Below are 19,309 nucleotides of genomic sequence, written 5' to 3'. Positions count from 1 at the left end.
ACAAAATCAATTCAAAAGCCCCCCAAAAATGAATAAAGAATCAGAACAAATATCTATAGGGCTAATCTGAACTTAAAGTTAATGAAGCAATGTTTATAGAAATATTTTGCCAAAATGCAGCATTCAGTAATGTATTAATTAAAATTGTTTAGGAGAAGAAAGGATTCAGGGTACTCTAGTTCAGAAACAAAACTGTCAGAGAAAATAATACATTCTTATTTGGTTCTTGACTTCTTGGGTGGGAAAATAGACTAAGAATAATTGTATATGCAATGGACAAAATTTAGGTACAGTACTTTATGTGCTGTTCCTTAAGTTCCTTTTTTAAGATTTAGCCATGTAGTCATTTAATTAAAAAATACACTTCCATTCCATGAAAAAAAATCCACATGACAGAATCTTAAAAGGGAAACCTAAGGAACAACATCTAAATACTATACCTAAATCTTGCTCATAAGCAAGATAAGCAAAACATAAAACATTGGAGGGTGACCTACATGACAACTATAACGAATCTTATCCAGATTAGGCATGGACAATGAACTCTCCCATTCAAGCAAAGTTTCCAGAATTTTTCTAAAGTAGGGCCCTAAATTTCTGAAGCTGGATGTCCTAACTTTGTGTTCCAAAGGTGGAGGAGAAGCCAAGAGGCCCAGAATTCATTTTTAAAGGATTCATAATAAATGTCATAAATTTCAGAACCATATTTGGCATGGTTAACACATTCCTCAAAAATCTCTTCACGTGTGTATGTGTCTGTGTGTGTGCGTGTGTGTGAGAGAGGAAGAGAGAGAGGACCACATGTATTGTATTTGCTTTGAGGCTATATGAAAGGTAATTCAAATGAAAGTGATATGAAAGACCAAGCAAAGCAAATCATATCCTAATCTTTGAAAGTAAGGATAAGAGTCAGTATGACCACACAGTAGACTCAAAAGATTAGGAACAGTCCATTAGAAGATGTAAACCCATAAAAGATACAACTACAAAAGCTATAAATACACATTGTAAATTTACATGCCGTCCAGGGTTCCAAAATATCACCATGATAAAACGGGAATTGTGATCAAACATTCATTTCATTCAGAAATAAGTGTGAACTTCTGTGTAAATGTTCAATTAAAAAATAAATCAAAATATTCAGTAGCTTATTTGATGGGGAACCTAGAAGGGTATCCCTCTAATGTTTCACACTAGTAAATCAAACTGAACCTCACGTACAAACTGAGAGAATCAAATCCGAACAGAGGAAGAAATATAAGGACAAGAGCTGGCAACTTTGCCAGACATTACAGCATTGAAAAAAATTCAAAAAATTAATACTCTATTTTTTTTTTTTTTTTAACATACTACTACCGCTGGCGCTCCTCACCAGAGATGCACGATACATTAATTGGAACCACTCTTCCTGAGTATATATCCCGCAATCTGATTTTACAGCTCAACCAAATTCCAAGAAAGGAACCTATGTTCTGAAGAAAGAAAAAAGAAATCCCAAACCTTACACAAAATACCTTGTAAACTGCTTTCTCTCTGAATATGTATACATCAAATCAAGGAACTCCGTTAGCACTATATGATCAACTTCCTTGTAAGCAGAAATATCTTAATAAGGAAGATGTATGAAATTCACAATCCTTCAGCTGTTCTTCACCTAACATTACCATGTGCTGTCCAAATAACAAATCTCCTATGTAGCAATTCCTGAAGCAAAGGATATTGTATTGGTATAAATATTTTCAGACAAGTGTATAAGCAACAAATAATTCTCAAAACCAAGTGCCAACTTTTAAACTATCACATAGTTGATGGAAATTTATCTTCTTGTATAATTTTGAATAGATCAGCAAATTCAATTGCATATTATCTTAAAAAAAAAAAGAAAGAGACAGGATTTTGAATATATTGCTAATACTAGATCAGCAAGCACATGCAGCATGTGGAAATATAGCATCCCCATTTGTGATTATCATGAGCATAGTGTTAAAGGGAGAGAGACAGAAGGTGTTGATTCTAGAGGAAGTAAAAGTCTAAATGCCTAAGACAGAAAATGGAAACTCCTGAATTTCTGTAAACACAGAGAGAGAGAGAGAGAGAGAGAGGGATGGTTCTGTTAGTACTTATTAGGTGTATGAGAAAAGCGTGACATGAATGATGGATCGCTTATAACTTTTTTGCATAAAAAAGTCAAGTTCTCACATTTACTTTTTTTTTATAAGTAAAATTTGATTTAATGGAAAAAGTCAAGTTCTCACATTTACCGAATCAGATTTTCAGCAATTGCAAGGTCACTTGGGAAATTAAGTTAGGTATCTATCAGAATTCTAGCAAAAGATTGCAAAAATTAATAACAGCTACTTTATGACAGCATCTCAGGATATCAGCATTGTATATGAGAATAATGCAAGTTAGCCCAATCACTAATATCATGAACCAATGAGGCATGAAACCAGTTTTCCAATCTTGGGTTTATAACACGGTTAGTTTCAATATGTAGTTGCCAAGAGCTTTGTAGCTCAACTGGCACCTCCTCGCGTTTCCAATGGAGATGTTTAGAGTTCAAATCTGCCCTTCTTTGAGGTAACTATTGATTTATAGAAATTAAAAAAAAAAAAAAAAGAAAAGAAAAGAAAATCTTTTAACACAATAATAAATGTTACTGTATAAAAATATTAGACCAACTTGCCTAGTTATAGAAATTCTTTTCTGAAGTCAACAAGCTTGAATCAAAAATCAAGTTTATAGATTGTCTATTTCCCTCTCATTGCATTTTTGCTTCTAAACAACCAAGTGCAAAGAAGATGAATCAACACTCAAGTTAACAGGTTTTCTGTTTCTCTTTCATTAAATCTTTTGCTTCTAAACCAAACTAAGTGCAAAGAAGATGACCAAAAATCATTTAATGAAGCCAAAGTGTTACCTCTATTTGCTTGTCTACTTGTAACGTTGTAACTTCCAATATAGCCCTCAGAACTTTTGGCTGTGACATCTGAAGACATATTGCCAAGCGCATAACCAAATGAGCCAGAACCATCTAGCTCAGGAGTAGTAGATCGCCAAGTTGAATCGCCATAAACAGAACCACTACGATACAAGTCACCATAGGATCCCTCATAGCTTCCACTTGATGCAGCGAATGATGAAGATTGGGCTAAACCTGTGCCACTGTTTCTTCCATACCCTCCCCCAGCTCCCAACCCAAAGCTGTTGTCTCCACTGCCATAACCAATATTCCCACTAGTATAACCAGGAGGACTCCCTCCACCTTGAGTTGAACCAGGAGAAGGGCCCCAATTCGCACTACTATTTCCAAAAACTCCAAAACCCCCACTTCCAGAGTTCAAGTAAGCACCAGGGCTTGAAGAGTTCACAGCATTGTTAAGGCCCCCATTTCCCCAGACATTTCGAGTGGTGGAGCTTAGTAGAGAATCATTTCTTCCATTACCCCCACTATACCCAATAGGAGTGCTATACCTGTTTGAATTTCCACTATAATAAGGACTCAGCATCCGTGCATAGCCAAGACTATTGCCAAAGTTGGAATTGCCACCATAGCTTGGGCTCAACCCTGGCTCCAAATTCAGACTCATTCCATAACCAGTTGTACCAAATGGGGAAAACCCACTACGACCACTAGCAACCTGATTAAACCTACCATCCATCCTGACTCCATAACCTCCAACTGGGCTCATATTATAACCCTGAACATAATTGTTAAGGAAGCTATTGGCCCTACTCAAATTATAGTTATATCCTACAATAGGGCTCCGACTGGAACCTGGGGATAGTTCTTTTGGGACTGCCCTCTTGACCTCAACCATTTTACCATTCAATTCATGAAACTGTTTGAGGAGCACTCTATCCACTGCATCCTCAGAATCATAGGTGATGAAGCCAAAGCCTCTTGGCCTTTGGGTGTTGTGATCATACATCACTACAACATCGGTAATTGTACCAAACTGATCGAAGTATTTCTTAAAGTCGCTCTCAGTGACTGTGGATGCTAAACCTCCCACAAAAATCTTTTTGGTACGTCCAGGGCCTGGAGAACCATGAACACTACCAGGGGTTCTATTTAAAATGTGCTGATCATCCTTAGGTACAGCCTTCTTTGCCTCAACCTGAAAATAGAGAAAACAAGTAACTAAAAAGCAAACAATTGCATGTCATTTTTGGTTTTACTTCAACAAATGGGGTCAAAGTTTCATCCAATGCAGGTTATTTATAAGTCAAATTTACAGCAAATCTCAGAATCATTGATTGTAGCTGGAGAGATTGAGCAATAACAATGAATCCAATCTACAACTTAGTAAGGGAAATGTGAATTCAGAATCTAATTGGAAACGGTCCTAGAAACAAAAGATAGAGCATTTTCTAGGATCAAATAAGAAAACTAACAGAATGCCAATGAAATCCATGATACAAAAAGTGTGTATTTGCAAAGAAACCACTCACTGTGCGGCCATCAATTATGTGCTTGTCCATGATGACTCTTTCTGCAACAGCAGGATCTGCAAACACAACGAAACCAAAGCCACGAGCACGACCAGTGGCACGATCTCTCATGATCACTGCTTCCACCACCTCCCCATATTTCCTAAAATAGTCCTTAAGTCTTTCTTCATCTGTGTCCCAAGAAATCCCACCAATGAAGAGCTTTCCAAGATCTGATTCCATCTCTTCTACAATCAATCAACAAATTACCAACACAATCAATAATCTCAATCTCAACATACAAAAATTAAACAACTCCAACAAAAAACACCCAATTCAATTCAAATTCAACACCCCCACAATAAAAGTATCATAATTCAACAAGAATCTGCAACTTTTACCATCAGAACCAATCTAAATCATACAGTTACATAGATTGTCCACAAACTTAGACTTTTATACATCCAATAAAAATTCAAACTTTATCAGCAAAAGCAAATCAACACGATCAAAATGCAGAAACAACAATCGAGCTTGAAAATCCATACCTTCAATGAAAATTCAGACAGAACCCGATTGGTGCTCTGATCAAAACACAAAGTGGGTATTGATCAAATTCGATTTAGAACCATCGGATCTTTGTTCCACCAATCAGAACATGACCCAAGAATCCTAATGACCCAACAAAACCAAATAAGCCCAGAATGACAAAAATTCTGATGGATCAAAAAGACCCAGATAAACAAAAAAAAAAAAAAAAGGTTTCAATTTTGCAATAGAGATCAAAGAAAAAAGAGAGAATTTTTACCATATGAGGAGGACCCAGATGATGAAATGAGAGAAAACTAAGATCTAGGATGAGGAATAATGGTAATGGAAACAGAGGATGTGCTCATCCTCTATGGTTCTCTCTCTCTGTGTCTCTCTCTTTCTTTTTTATCTTTTTTGTTGGTTATTCCACTTCCCTTAATTAAATCAAAAGAAATGGAATTTGCTGCTGAAGATGGGTGAGAGACAATTTATAAATAGAGAGAGAGAGAGAAAGAAAGAAAGAGAGAGAGACTGGCAAAATCCTCTGGTGTAAGAATATTTGGAGGAGCCAAGAGAGATGACAGCAGATGATGATATTTTTATTTTTTGAAAAAAATTATATTTTTAATGTATTTAATATTTATTTATATATTTTTGTTTTTATGTTTTTGGAAAGCAATGGAAGTTGTAACCATACCCATATAAGCATTTCACAAAGTATTGCTTAGAATTGCAATGATAGAGCTGTGTATATTGGACCTATGCATTTTTGGTATGGGAACATTCTTTTGGACCACTTGGATTAAAATTTGAATATCATTTCCATTTTCATTTTTGAAAGGAAAATTTTGAATGATATTTTACATCTTTTATTTATTTGTTTTGAGTGCAATGTCTCATAAGGTTGATGCTTTTATCAAAAAGTGGTTCAAAATCAATCAAGCCATATAAAAAATTTGGTGTAACTATATTCTCTAATTATAGAGAAGTTAACAATGGACCTCATAACATGGGATTTAAACCCAAAAAAAAAAAAAAAAATCATAAACGTGTAGCATTAATCCAAACCATGTACTATTTTAACGGATATGAACTGTCACCTCTCCAAGTTCAAGTCAATCTTGAAAAGCTATGTATACTTGTGGCACAAATATAGGTTAAGGTTCAATAATAGGTATTTTATGTTAAAAAAAAAAAAGAGAGATGTTCTTCAATTTTCTTTCATCTAGAAATCGAAATCCACCCATATAAGCATTTTCACATGGTATTATTTGATTGGATTGGCATATATATTTGCATGTTAAGAGCAAGTCAATATTTGACCTTTGCAGTTTTTTTTGGTCTTGGGACATACTTTTGGAGACTTATAAAAAAAATTGATTAAAATACAATTTACTTCACGTTTTAGTTTTTTCCTTCGTTCGTTTCTTTTACTTTTTCCTAGAATTCAAAGTCTTATTCTAAAAAATGATATATATATATATATATATATATATATTTTAGAGGTTGTTTCCAAATGATTCAACCTTATGGACATTTGGCATGATGATGTTCTCTCTAATGCTTGGGGGTTCATTGTATGGTGTACCTCAAAGTTGCAAGATTTTAGATGTTGACGATTTTGAGAGTGCAAAGCATGAAAAAATGGACCATTTTTCTCTCTTTTACCCTATTTCTCTTTTTGGTTAAACTTTATGGGTTTCAACTACACCTTAAGTTAATGATGTTTTTGAAAGTTACTTTGGGATAGTTACTAAAGCCTTTTGATTGAAGGGAAGGAAAATATTGTTAAAGAAGTTTTTCAGGCTATACAGTCATATAGATACAAAGTATAAGTACCACTAAACAGAAATATGGACTTGGTTCAAAGTTTCATGTGTAAAGTTTGAATCCAAACCATGTTCTTGTCAACAGTCTTTACAACTTGTTATCCAAATTGAGAAGTTACCAACTCCCACTTCCTGTTGTAAATTCTTAAAATATGAAAATTGGGCAAATGGGACAACTCATTATTGCAATATTTCATTTTAATTTTTCTCAAAACCTTTTGTGTTTGTTGTCTGACTGTAATCCTAAACAATAGTTGTTTTGGTAATTTCCATATATATGCTTGTTTTGCAAAAGATTCTCATATGATATTCCTAACTCTAGTGAAACAGATATTTAGGCCTAAACTGATATGAAAAACTTTTCTGGTGAAGCCTGTAAGCATAAATTACATTTTAAAGTCATTATTAGAACACTTATTTTACTTAAAAGAGAAATAAACTTGTGGGGAATTTGAATTAGGTAAGGATTATGTGTGAAAGCAGAGCCATATAGGAAAAGAGACGTGTGAATGTAACAGAAAGCAACAGGTACAACAAGAGATGTGCTTAAATTTTTTTTACCTTAAAAAATTTTAAAGTTTTTTATTATTTTTTTTTTTAAATTACCTGATTTAATTCAGTTTAACATTTTACTGATTGGAATTGAGTGTACCAAAAGGAACTACTTATATTGAGGTTGGCTTAATAAAATGGGAAAAAGAGGAAGATATTAATTTGAGTTTTGGAAAGGGTGTGAGTTATAACCTATATAACAAATAAAGTTCAAATGATATATGATGCAACACAAATATAACTATAAATAAAATGAAATGGGAGAAGGGATTCTCCAAAGGATTTCAAAAGTTAGGTTTGCATTGCATCCTCCCCATTATTAAACAAAAATAATTAAAAATTAACCTCCTTATACATTCATATTTGGTCAAAATCATTACATCATTGAGGTTAGAGTGAATTGTGATTTTCTTTTTGAAACTTAAATTTTTTTTTTTGTCATTTTAATCAACATTTATATCAAGTTGATCCATTCTAATCATTACCATTTATAAAACTTTTTTTAAATCCAGTGAAACAATGCCGCATCACATGTGTGGAGAGTAGTAGTTTTATTTTTATAGATGCCAATAGATGGAAGGATTAATAGGATAGAAATGCAAACATTTAAGGACTAAAATGACAAAAAATAAATCTTGGAGTCAAAGATGACAATTTACCTAAACCTAAATGGTGTAATTTAGATATTAACCTCTCTATTAATTTTTGTCATTGTCAATGACGTTTGTGATCAATAAATTTCTAAACACTTTATTAAATATTGTCATTCTGTGATGGAGAGAAAAATGCTTGAATAGAAATTATAGAATGCTCTAGTATTTGACTCCTCTATGAGGAAATCTCTTAGCCCTGTCCCCTTAAGAAATTAGCTATATCATCCAATTGCTTTTAGTATTGACTAGGAGGACAAAAGATCTATAGCAAAAGGCAGTGTGTGATTAAGGTCCAACTATCAACATTAATAGAGTTTAGAGAAATTGATAGAACTAAGAAAACTTAAGATTGAGTTACACTAATGACTTTTCAAGAAAAACAATTGAAAGCATTGATGAGACTTGTTATGGGGGTGCCTAACAATGAGGTGGCATAAGGAACCTTCATCTTATAGCCAAGTTTGTGTGCTTAACAAGTATAAGATTTAACCCCTAAAAAAAAAAAAAAAAAAAAAAAATCACAATCAAAGATGATTGTTAAGATGTGACACACCAAAATAAGCAAAAAGTGATTAGGCCACAGCTAAGAGAGCTAAGAGAGGCCCCAACCATTAATGCTTAATAGTCAAAATCATATGGATGAGGAAACCTCACCCTGTATTTAGGGTTGGCTTCTAATTTAAGTGTAACTGTTACTTTGTTTGTTAGCAATTTCCTTAATGTACGTGAAAAATTTGACAGGGCAACTTTGGTAGTTGGGGGTAACAGATTTTTCTTTTTCATTTATCTGGTTTTTTAACATTGTCAGAGACTCAAAAACATTGTTTTTGGCCACAAAAATGCTACCTTTTAAAAAAAAAAAAAAAAAAAATTCAAAGTCACTTTTATGAAGGACGTGTTTGAAACGAAACCTCAAAGCATGACTTTTATATATATATATATATATATATATATATATCTGAGTTATATAATTACAACACACCACCTTATTTGTGTTAAAAAAAAGATTGTAAAATTTTGTATCTCTTAGTCCTATTAGATTAATTTTGTGGGTTCTAGTTAGCTCAATTGATAAAGTCTTTGATAGTTGAATAAAAAATTTAAAGCTTAATTCCCGCCTACATTAAAAACCGATTGGTGTCGTGGTTTGATGATAAAGATAACAATCTTCAGAAACGAACACCATATAAGTTGAAACTCTATATAAAAAAAAAAAAGAAAGAAAAAAAAAAGATATTCATTCCTGCCACAATGATGTGAAATGTAATGTCTCATCTTGGCACATGCAAATGGGTCTAAAGAGTATAATATTAGGCTTTGACATATTTAGTACCGTATTGCGTTTTTAATTTTAAAAGCATGCCCTGCTCATATCTGGGTCCATTTTAATTTGTCATTGATGGCTAAGTTTTAGACTACCATGTTAGATCATATGTGTTCTGCACTGGCATCTCATTACACGAGCTGCAAAAGAGCCGTTTAGTTTTGAGTGTATGACCTTGGCACTGTGCATCCATGACTGATAAGAATTTTAGCCTGTTGTGTTGTCTGTCTTTGATAGCACATATGAGCTTTTCTAACATCCTAGATATATTTTACAGGTTGTTTACACAGTTTATTTTATTTGTTCGAGTACGTCAAGCACTGTCCCAAATGAGTAGCACATATGAGCTTTCTCTTGTATTTGTGGGTACAAAGTCATAGGCAAATCTTTCATTTCTTAAGGAGTTTTGGTGTGTTGGGCTAATTTTTCATCCAATGCAATAAGCCCAATAAAATAAATTTAGTTTTTTGGGCTTGAATATTGCTCAAGGCCCGATCCCCAAGACCAGATGAAACTGGCTTTGTTGGGTAAATAGCTAGACCCAAAGTGCCCAAGAGTGTAAATAAACAAGGCCAAGTCGACGCCAATCTTTCTTGTCTTAAGGGAGTTTTGGTGTGTAGGCTAATTTCTCATATGCAATAAGCCCAACAAAATAAATTTAGTTTTTTTGGGCTTGAAAATTGCTGAAGGCCCGACCTCAAGACTAGATGAAACGGGCTTTGTTGGGTAAATAACTACACACGAAGTGCACAAAATGTGTTAATAAATAAGACCAAGTCAAGGCCTATCCCAAAACAAAATTGGGATGAGAGGGATACAAAATCTGAAAGCCCATACATTTTGTTTTCCACAAAGATATAATATGGGCTTAACCCCAAATAATTATCTTTCACTTTTTATTGTGTGGTCCAAGCCCACATAGAGAGCCCAAGAGAGTTGTTTGGGACTAGTGATTTGGAGAACAAGGGAGGGTCCTTCCTACCTATTTTGGGCTCTATGGGAAACATTGTAAGTAGACATAGTGTTTGCAAAGCAGCAAATGTCATAAGCCTATGTATAACTCATTGAAGTAGATTATTATTCATGACCAATTTGTTATTTCCTTTCTTTGCTGTCATGATGCCTTAGCAGAAACAAGGATGCCCCAGTAGCCTCCATGCTTCCTACGTTGACGTTAGTAGTGGGCTTCCCCTCCTGATTTGAATCCAGGTCCAATGATGAGCTAATTGAATCTCAACATGTGGCAAGACAACAAAAAGGGACCTTGGCTAAAGGTGTTTCGTTAATGATCTATGAAGTATGAACATGGACACAACACGATATGAGACATGAGAACACTAAAGTTATTGAAAAAGTAGGACACAACCAGAGGCAACTTAATGTATTTGGGGGACTTAAGGCGAAAATTGAAATTGAGGCACTTTATATATTTAAATATGATTTTTTAAAAATTAAGAATTACTTAAATTCTATTATCTTGTTTTAGATGCAAAATTACTACTAATTAACATGAACAATGTAGTTTTTTTTTTTTTTTTTTTTTTTTAAAGTTTATAGACAATAAAATTTTACAAAACTTTTCACACCTGTTGATGTGACAGATTGATAATGGTAAGTAAAAAAATGATGTTAGTGGTAGATTTAGGTAAAAATAGTAAAAGTTTGTCAACTAAACTTTTGAAAAATGTTGTGAATTTTTTTTTTTGTATTGCTCTTTTTTTTTCTTTTTTTTTTTTGAAGTGTTACATTCATAATATTTTCATAACAAATCCTAGGTGTTAATTTGTTACTAGTTCTAATTTGAACTCATCACTGAAATTAATTTTTGCTATCAATAATACCTTGTAACAACCTACCACTTAGAACTTATTTTGAAAGTGTTGTGAAAAATGTTACGGACGTAACAATTTTTTTCTTATTTTTCATTTAATTAAAAAATATTATTTTATTTATTGGTTAATATTTATTAATACTATTATAATATTAAAAAAAAATCCTATTGATTAAAATTTGGGGGCCTTTTTTTCTACTTGGGTCTTAAACAGCCGCATTAGTTGCTTCACATATAGAGCCGGCATTGGACACAACACTATAGCGATACCACAATTAATTGATTAATTAAAAAATATTTTTAGGTAATTTTATTTACTTAAATAGGCATATTTCAAGTTTATTTATAAGTTTTCAAAATAATTACAACTATTAAAATCATTAAAAATATATATAATTAAAGGATTTTTTATTAATTTTTTTTTTTCCTGCTAACATAATGGGAACACATACGTAGAAGTGTGTTTTGAAGTCTGTGCTACTTAAATCAAGATTATCAAAGAGTAACATGTAATAATGCATATACACATGTACATGCCTGCACTCATAAACACATGGACTATAGTTTGGGGAAAAAAAAAGCATTACTCTGTGCTTGATACATACATTGGCAGAGATTGGTTCCCTCACTCTTATAGTGGAAACTTAAAACTATATGTGATATGCGAGTGAGTTCTCTGTGCTTGACTCTGAGCTATAGATAGCTTCTATTGCTCCAAATTAAAAGGTCAAAATATGTGATATCTGTAGACCACAACAGTCAATAGTTTGATCCAGGAGTATCCCATGTATCAGATAAGATGGTGTGAAGAAAACAACAATCATGTTCATTGGATTCACAACATTTCCCTGGTGAATGAGGAAGTTCTCTTTGTGCATTCACATTTTCTTCTATCTTGTCCCAAACTTCTGCAATTGTTGGCCTATCCTCGGGAGAATGTGATACACACTTGAGAGCAATATTCATCAGAGGAAATGCCCATTGAGTTGCAGCTTTGCTGACCTCTTTGTCAAAGACCTCTCCTGTCCATTCCTCCCTCACCATGGCCCTTACCCACTTAGGAAGGTCTATCCCACTTTTCTCTACAGTTCTGCTTGTTAGCAGCTCCAATAGAATCACTCCAAAGCTAAAAACATCACCTTGTTCTGTTAAAAGTTTCTCAGGAGCTGTGTAACCATTGGCGGTCAAGTTGCAAGCTTTCGGGTTTGGAAATCTTGAAAAACCATATTCACTTATTAGTGCTTTATTGTTTTCATCCAAAAATATATTTGATAGCGTTAGATTCCCATGAGGGATGATCTCCTGGTTATCAGAACTTTGATATATGAAGTTCAAGCCACTTGCTATCCCACTTGCTATGGACAACCGAAGCTCCCAAGGGAAATCCCTATTGCCATCAATATAATCTGCAGATAACCACAAATATTTGCTGAAATATAGGAACTATTTAAAGACATATCTGTCTGGAAGTTTCTAATTTTTATTTTTATTTTCCTGCCCAAAATCAGGTTTCTTCACTCCTAAGTTTGAGCTCATGCAGCTCATAAAAAGATTAGGCAGTTCACTTTAATAATGTTAAGCGGATTTTTGTTTCTTTGGATGATAATCAAGTGATGTTATTTGAACGAAGAAAGATAACTAGCCAACTAGTCAATCAAGTGTTAAGGCATTATTTTTGAGACTGAATGAATCCGACATTTTCAACTGTAAAACTCCAGTTTGAGTCTGAAACTCCAAATATTACATTACTACATTTTTCTGGTAACAAGACTTAGAAAGGCATTATGAAAAATTCTTACTAAGATGAACCTTGCTGCCTTATATGCATCGTATGGCTGCTACAACTAAGTTTTTGATAAAGACTAATGTTTGAAGTCTTAGAACCTGAAATAGTCCAGCTCCCTATTTCAGTTAAAGGACTAGAAGTGGCCTTTTTTCCGTTTTATTTTGAGTTGAGGCATGGGTGCAACAGTGTAATAAGTGTGTATGTATTTGCAATTCAAAAGCAATCATGTTCTCTTTTGCATTTTATGTCAACTTACCTTCTAGCAAGTTTAGCAGACTCCATTGGCTTTGATACTTATAGATGAAAAGCTTTTCTTCATTGGTTGAATGGTAACCAACAAGGTGTAGAATGTTTGGATGCTTTAAGCTCCCTATCTGGATCATCGTTTGGCTAAACTCCTCAAAGGACACCTGCAATTGCTTCAATCTTTTGACTGCATAGAGGGCACTATTTTTCAGTACTACCTTGTAAAGGCTGCTGCAAACGGTCTGGCTTTGCAAGTCAGCTGTGGCTTCAAGGAGGTCCTCCAATATGAACCTTTCATGCTCTTCAACAAAGAACACAAGCCCCGAGTGCCTTTCAACAGGCTTGACTTCCTCTTTAGCTTTAACTGGAGGTGTTTTGAGAGGAGAGTCCTGAACTTTCTTTAGAATCTCCCTCTCTTTGGCGGCCTTCTGTCCCACTATGTATATGTACAACAAAAAGAGTCCAATGCCAAGAACCAGAGGTAGTACTCCAAACAATGCAATCCACTGTCCATTAAGCTCACTATCATGGTCATCATAAGGACTTGGGCCCTCTGAAAGTATGCGAGAATGCACTGCCTCTACCCAGTCACCAGTACTATTTTTCTGTAATGAACTTGATTTCGAGTAATAAGTATAACGAGACCTAAATTCCTGCACAAAATGCGGCTTGATGCTAGTAAAATGATTTTTAGAGATGTCCAATCTCCTGAGATATTTCAATTTAGTTAGAGCCAAAGGTAACCTTCCACTCAGATGACTGTTGCTTGGATTTAAATAAGTCATCCTTGTGCAGTGCAATATTGAGTTAGGAATATTTCCTCTGATGTGATTCTTTGCTAAGCTAAGAACTTTCAGATTTGGGAGCTTGCAAAGGTCATCAACATCAAGTATGCAACGAAGATTCAAATTTTCAAGCCTGATTTCTACTATAGACTGTGAATTGCATTTTACACCCCTCAACTTATGCAAGCAGCGATGTGCCACCAACCCATTCCAGGCAATTCCTAGTACATTTTGTGGATCAACAGCTTTAATGAAATTAAAAAAAGATTCAGATTCTGATAACTGACCTCCGATACAGACCGTGATTAAGAGAGGAAGGACAGTAATGCATATCAGCCTCTTCAAAAACAGATCCAGATCCCTCCTGCTCTCCATATTTGTTGTTATTAATATTATGTTGGATCATCAGAACTGAATGAATTATGCTAGTGGGAATTTTTTCTTTGTTCTCAAAAGGAATCTCAAATCTGATACTCAAGAATCTTGCTACATGATTGCTCCTTTTATTGTTTTGGTCCATCAGATGAGGACATCTTTCTCCATTGGTTCCAACGTTTTAATGACTAATTTTTTCAGTATGTGACACAACCAATGTAATACAGTAATTAGTTAACTTCAATGTGGCATTCAATTAAAAGAAATTTATCTTCTATGTGATGTTACATTCATGCATGTTATGTAAACAGTCATGAAGTCAGTCTGTTAGTAACTGGTAACAGTTTGGGCTACTAGTCATTTGTAACAAGACCACAGAATCATGAAAGAGAAATATTGATAAGGTATATGGAGAAATACATTTTCGATTTGCTGTACTTCAATAGTGGCAGTTTTGAAGCTGCCACCTGTGGCTTTGTTTGGTACCATTGTTGTTTACTATGTTTTTAGACCAAGTAAGAACAAAAATTGGAAAGTTCATAAAAGGTCAAGTTCTTGAAACCTCAGACAAGAACTCAAAGTGGTTCTTTGCTTTTGTCGCGCACTCAATCTTTCGCACGAGATCAACTCAACAATGCACATAGGCTTGATTTGTTTCAGCTCCATGTTAGAAATATCAGAGGTTTTCATGTGCGGACTCACCTATGATGTTTAGCCTTGGAAAAATACAAAAATACAAAAATACAAAAAGAAAAAAAGAAAAAAGTTTTAAGATCTCAACTGCTACTATGAAATGGAAATATATATTGTTTGTTCCTTTAGACCCTTTAAATCAAATTGTTTAGTCTAATATATTAACCAAATGATTACTTAGATTAATTATTCAGATCTAGGTTAAACACAAATAAATCATATCATGCAAATTAAACAACGGAAAATAAATAACACCATGATATGATGACCTAGAAAATCTGATAAAACTATTCGTTTCAAGGTAAAATCTGGGGAGGATTTAACCTAACGATTCTCAAGGTAAAGTAAATCCAATATAAGAGAATTGAAATTTTTACAATTAGATTTAACCCTAAATCTATTGTTACCTCATGTAGTAACTTACTGACGCGACCATGTGCAAAATTCGAATCCACGGACTCCTTCTCTCCTTGGATTTACACCAACATAAACATCCTTACTTGTGACTTTGAGATCCCACTCAAAGGTTTTAGATCACCTTCGCTTATTGATCTTTTAGCAACAACTTCTACAACTTTAGATCTTGAGATTCTTCAAGGAATATTGCCGGTAGAAGACTTTAGAGAGTTTTGGGTACAAAACCCCTAGATCTAAAATTGGAGGCACAAGGTGCACTCCATCTAGGGTTAGCTTATAATGTCTTTTAAATACTAGAAAAAAGGATTGTGATTTGGGTTTCAAACGGATAAGTTATGGACTTTTTACGTTTGGTGATTTTTTGCTGATATGCGACTTCCGATCGATTGAGAGGAATCGAACCACAATCGAGAGGAATTAAACTGCAGTCGAGAGAACCAGATTGTAACTCACTTTTTTCATCCTGAACTTGAGTTTTTTTGTCTTGAACTTGAAAGTACACCATTCTAACTCAATAATACTTGCTTTTTGCCATGGTTTGCATGCTAACACTACAAACTCAAAACCTAACACATATTATTCTCTTTCTTTGTTCTTTGCAACATAGTTATCACCAATACTGTTTTAAGTTTCGAGAACCAATAATTATAACACACAATCAATATCACCTATGATGACTGCTAAATTCAATTGCTATACTTTGTTTAATGAAAGACCTTCAAAGTCAAATGGCTTGATTTATTTATTTATTTATTTTTGTTGGGAAAATTTCAACTTACTCACCTATGGCTATTGTGGTTTGATTGAAATTTAAGTTACTTATATGTGGTTTGAAATTTGACATTTTACCCATTAAGGTTTGCCTAAAATTTAAGTTTTCTACCCGTAGTTTGAAATCCCATAATGCAAATGTTCCATTGGATTCCTTTTTATCTTGGTTTTTTTTTTTTTTTTTTTTTTTTTTTGGTGTGTGTGTGTGTGTGTGTTTTGAAGGAGAGAGATATAAAAGCGGAGCAAAATTATATATTTAGCTCTGTTTTTAACAGAGGTGGGTTATGGAACTCTAACTGAACTAATCTCATGTGAGTAAAGTGTTAAATTTCAAATCACATATAAGCAACTTAAATTTCAGACAAACCATGTATAGGTAAGTTGTAATTTGCCCTTTTAGAGGGTCATTCCAACTTCAATGTTTATTGGGGAATCATGTGCAATAGTAATTCATTATTTAGGTGATGCTTTTGTTGGAAGAGGATCATCTAGTTCCGTACTATACTTCTACATAGTGTACATTAGCTGTCTTAAAATTATCCAAATGGTATATATATATATATATATATATATATATATATATATGATACTGATTCCATCCAACCTTAAGCACCGATTTCTAGAGATCGATTCTCTTTCAATTGGTTCTGACTCCAAACAGATGTAGGCGGATGCTTTGTAACGGTGCAAATTTATCATACATACAATATAAGAATAGATTAAAACCTATTGTTTCTGTGTTGATACTTGATAATTGATATGGTGAAAATTTTATGCTAGCGTGCCTATAAGAACTTGATAAAGAAGAAATTGACGAGTCAAATCTTGTTGCATAAGTCATTAACTAAAGCAGTCCCTCTATTCATAAGAGTACAATACTATGATTATATTTATACTACAAACCCTAATTCTAACTTATTGTGGAAATTCTAATTCTAACTTTCAGTTCCTACAACAATTTCACATCAACAAACAACCTGTGCATTAGGAATTGAATTTGTACTAACAAACAAGATATTAAATTCCAACTTCTGCTTTCTCTATAAAAAAACAAATCGAATGTTTCCTATATCTATACTATTATTTAAGGGGCTTCTCCTGTTTGGATTTCTCATTTTTGAATTCCAAAATGTCCTTACACCCCTATGTTTAAGTAGAAACAAAACTAAAGGACAATCCAGTAAAAATGCAACTATAACTGCCACTAAAACATTGCCTAAAAAATAGGGCTACTCTTCTATTGTTTTTTAAATTGTTTTATCCACTTATAAATTTTAAATGTATAATATTAATGAGAAAACATGTAAACCTTAAATTGGAATGAATGAATGAAAAAGTTGCACGTGCGATGTGGCTAATCTGTATATATTAAGAGGATTCAGAAAGATAATTATTGCTTTTTATACTGTTAAAAATACCCCTAATCTAATTAGATAACCCTTATTCTTAAAAAATAAAAAATGTAGTTAAAATTGAAATTCAACAAAATTCAAAAAAAAAAAAAACAAAAAAAAACAAAACAAAAAAAACTATCAAAGAAACTTTTTTCCTAAAAATTAGCACAATCTCAGGCACGTTTGATACATTTTTTCCCTAAAAGGTAGCAAACACTAAACCGAAGTTTACTCCATTTCAAATCCTAAATTTTAGGGTAGTTTCTTAAAAGTTCATTCCCATATAAACTCACTAACAATAGATAAATTCAAATTAAAAAAACAAAAAAAACTACCAGATAATTCTCTGTATAACTTCCCACTAGAGTCCTAAATAGATTCAAACTTCTCTCCTATTTCTAAAAAACAAAAAATCTTTTCATCCCATGAACACAAATAAAACCACCACCCCCTACTCCTTCCCAAATACAGTTATTTCCAACCTATTAGATTGAGGAAAACTACTTCTACCGTCACTTAACTTTCTTCCAGCGTCTTAAAAAAAATTGGTTTTGGAGCATGTTCAAAAAAACTGTTCATACAACTAGCTTTATTGTCTAAAAGAAGGTATGCAATATTTATTCTTTTCATCTAATGAGATTCTTCCTAGGTTATAAGTCCTTTTTTTTAGGAGTGAAGTTTATTGTTAACCTAAATTTCACCTCTTACTTGCTTTTTGGGGACAAACGCTAAACAACATCTCCATTAGATCTATAAAATCCAATTAATTCTCATGTAACTTTTGTGGGTTTGATTTTTTTCTTCTCAATTGGAATTTACAATGGACTTCTTCGATGGTCAAATAAACCCATCTCTTCTGTTAATAACAATTTCTTACAGCCAAGTCTTCCCTACAATAATCCTTTTTATTTGTTTGAAAAAAAAATATTTCTAAATTATAATAGAGGCAAATTATTAAGCTATATCCAAAAAAATAAAAAAGTCTCTGAGCACGCACGCGTGCTCAGAGGCTAATTCGATTGAATGAATGTTGAATACAATGGAAAGAGGCATGCTTCATGCGCTTTGTTAGTGTGCATGTTAATAATTAGGCATTAATCTTTGCCGAGAAAATTCTGCCCAGCATGAGGGAAACTTCAAAGACACACATCACATGCATGCTACATGCGCTTTCACTCACTGGTCAACTTTTGATTTTCTTGATGATAACATTAATTATTGTTTTGCAATTCCGCCATGTTCTTTCTTTTTTAATTATATGTTCTAGAATGAATCAGCTATCAGCCAATTCTACCACAAGGTTTTTCTCACAAAGAAAAAGAAAACTATAGGACACCGAACAAATAATACCTCAATTATTAGAAGTAGTAATGAGCGATGAAATTTCCAACCACAAAACAGAGGGTCCTATCTACAAGACTTTACAGTCATTTCTCTATCAAGATTAGTATATATGCTTTCCACTGAAGCTTCTTTCAGCTGGAAATTGAAACCGAAAGCTGAAAGAAACTCAGCAAGAGTTATTATCATACGTCTCTATACTAATAAAAAAGACTTGGCTCTCTTCGTCTCCTATAAATGAACATGACATTAGTAGCATCTTCTTGGATTACCTTTGCTGTTATTTACAAAATCTTTGATCATGGACCTTTTCTTGAGAATAAGAGACGTTACACTAATCCTTTTAC

The 19,309-nt window shown here is 33.5% G+C and overlaps 2 protein-coding genes across 5 annotated transcripts; both read right to left on the bottom strand.

The window, feature by feature from the left end:
- Window positions 1-1,060: 1,060 nt before the first annotated feature.
- Window positions 1,061-5,535, bottom strand: LOC126694433 (heterogeneous nuclear ribonucleoprotein 1-like). Of its 4 annotated transcripts, none has more exons than XM_050390694.1 (5): window positions 5,243-5,535; window positions 4,983-5,106; window positions 4,456-4,679; window positions 2,921-4,121; window positions 1,061-1,704 (listed from the first exon to the last, which is right to left on the bottom strand). In XM_050390694.1, the coding sequence occupies exons 3-5, from the start codon at window positions 4,675-4,677 to the stop codon at window positions 1,691-1,693; spliced, it is 1,437 nt and encodes a 478-aa protein (XP_050246651.1). In that variant the 5' UTR covers window positions 4,678-4,679; window positions 4,983-5,106; window positions 5,243-5,535; the 3' UTR covers window positions 1,061-1,690. The 4 variants fall into 4 exon arrangements, with proteins under 4 accessions (XP_050246651.1, XP_050246650.1, XP_050246652.1 ...); XM_050390693.1 differs by having other exon boundaries at window positions 4,456-4,682; window positions 5,243-5,534; XM_050390695.1 differs by lacking the exon at window positions 4,983-5,106 and having other exon boundaries at window positions 4,456-4,682.
- A 6,378-nt stretch (window positions 5,536-11,913) lies between these two features.
- On the bottom strand, window positions 11,914-14,346 carry LOC126695794 (probable leucine-rich repeat receptor-like protein kinase IMK3). The gene is made up of 2 exons (XM_050392608.1): window positions 13,197-14,346; window positions 11,914-12,560 (listed from the first exon to the last, which is right to left on the bottom strand). Exons 1-2 carry the CDS (start codon window positions 14,344-14,346, stop codon window positions 11,914-11,916), a joined length of 1,797 nt encoding a protein of 598 aa, XP_050248565.1.
- Between the last annotated feature and the right edge of the window lie 4,963 nt (window positions 14,347-19,309).

Source organism: Quercus robur, chromosome 8, assembly GCF_932294415.1.
Source record: "Quercus robur chromosome 8, dhQueRobu3.1, whole genome shotgun sequence".
NCBI lineage: Eukaryota > Viridiplantae > Streptophyta > Magnoliopsida > Fagales > Fagaceae > Quercus > Quercus robur.
The sequence above is the reverse complement of the archived record's forward strand: the minus strand, read 5'-3'. Positions and strand labels throughout refer to the sequence as shown.

What these genes read in the sequence shown, in the direction of transcription:
- LOC126694433 (XM_050390694.1), bottom strand. Translation starts at nt 4,677, where the DNA reads ATGGAATCAGATCTTGGAAAGCTCTTCATTGGTGGGATTTCTTGGGAC. An exon ending in ACATAATTGATGGCCGCACA is followed by an intron (nt 4,122 to 4,455) that starts GTGAGTGGTTTC and finishes CTCTATTTTCAG; the next exon opens with GTTGAGGCAAAGAAGGCTGT.
- LOC126695794 (XM_050392608.1), bottom strand. Translation starts at nt 14,346, where the DNA reads ATGGAGAGCAGGAGGGATCTGGATCTGTTTTTGAAGAGGCTGATATGC. An exon ending in TCTGCTAAACTTGCTAGAAG is followed by an intron (nt 12,561 to 13,196) that starts GTAAGTTGACAT and finishes GGTTATCTGCAG; the next exon opens with ATTATATTGATGGCAATAGG.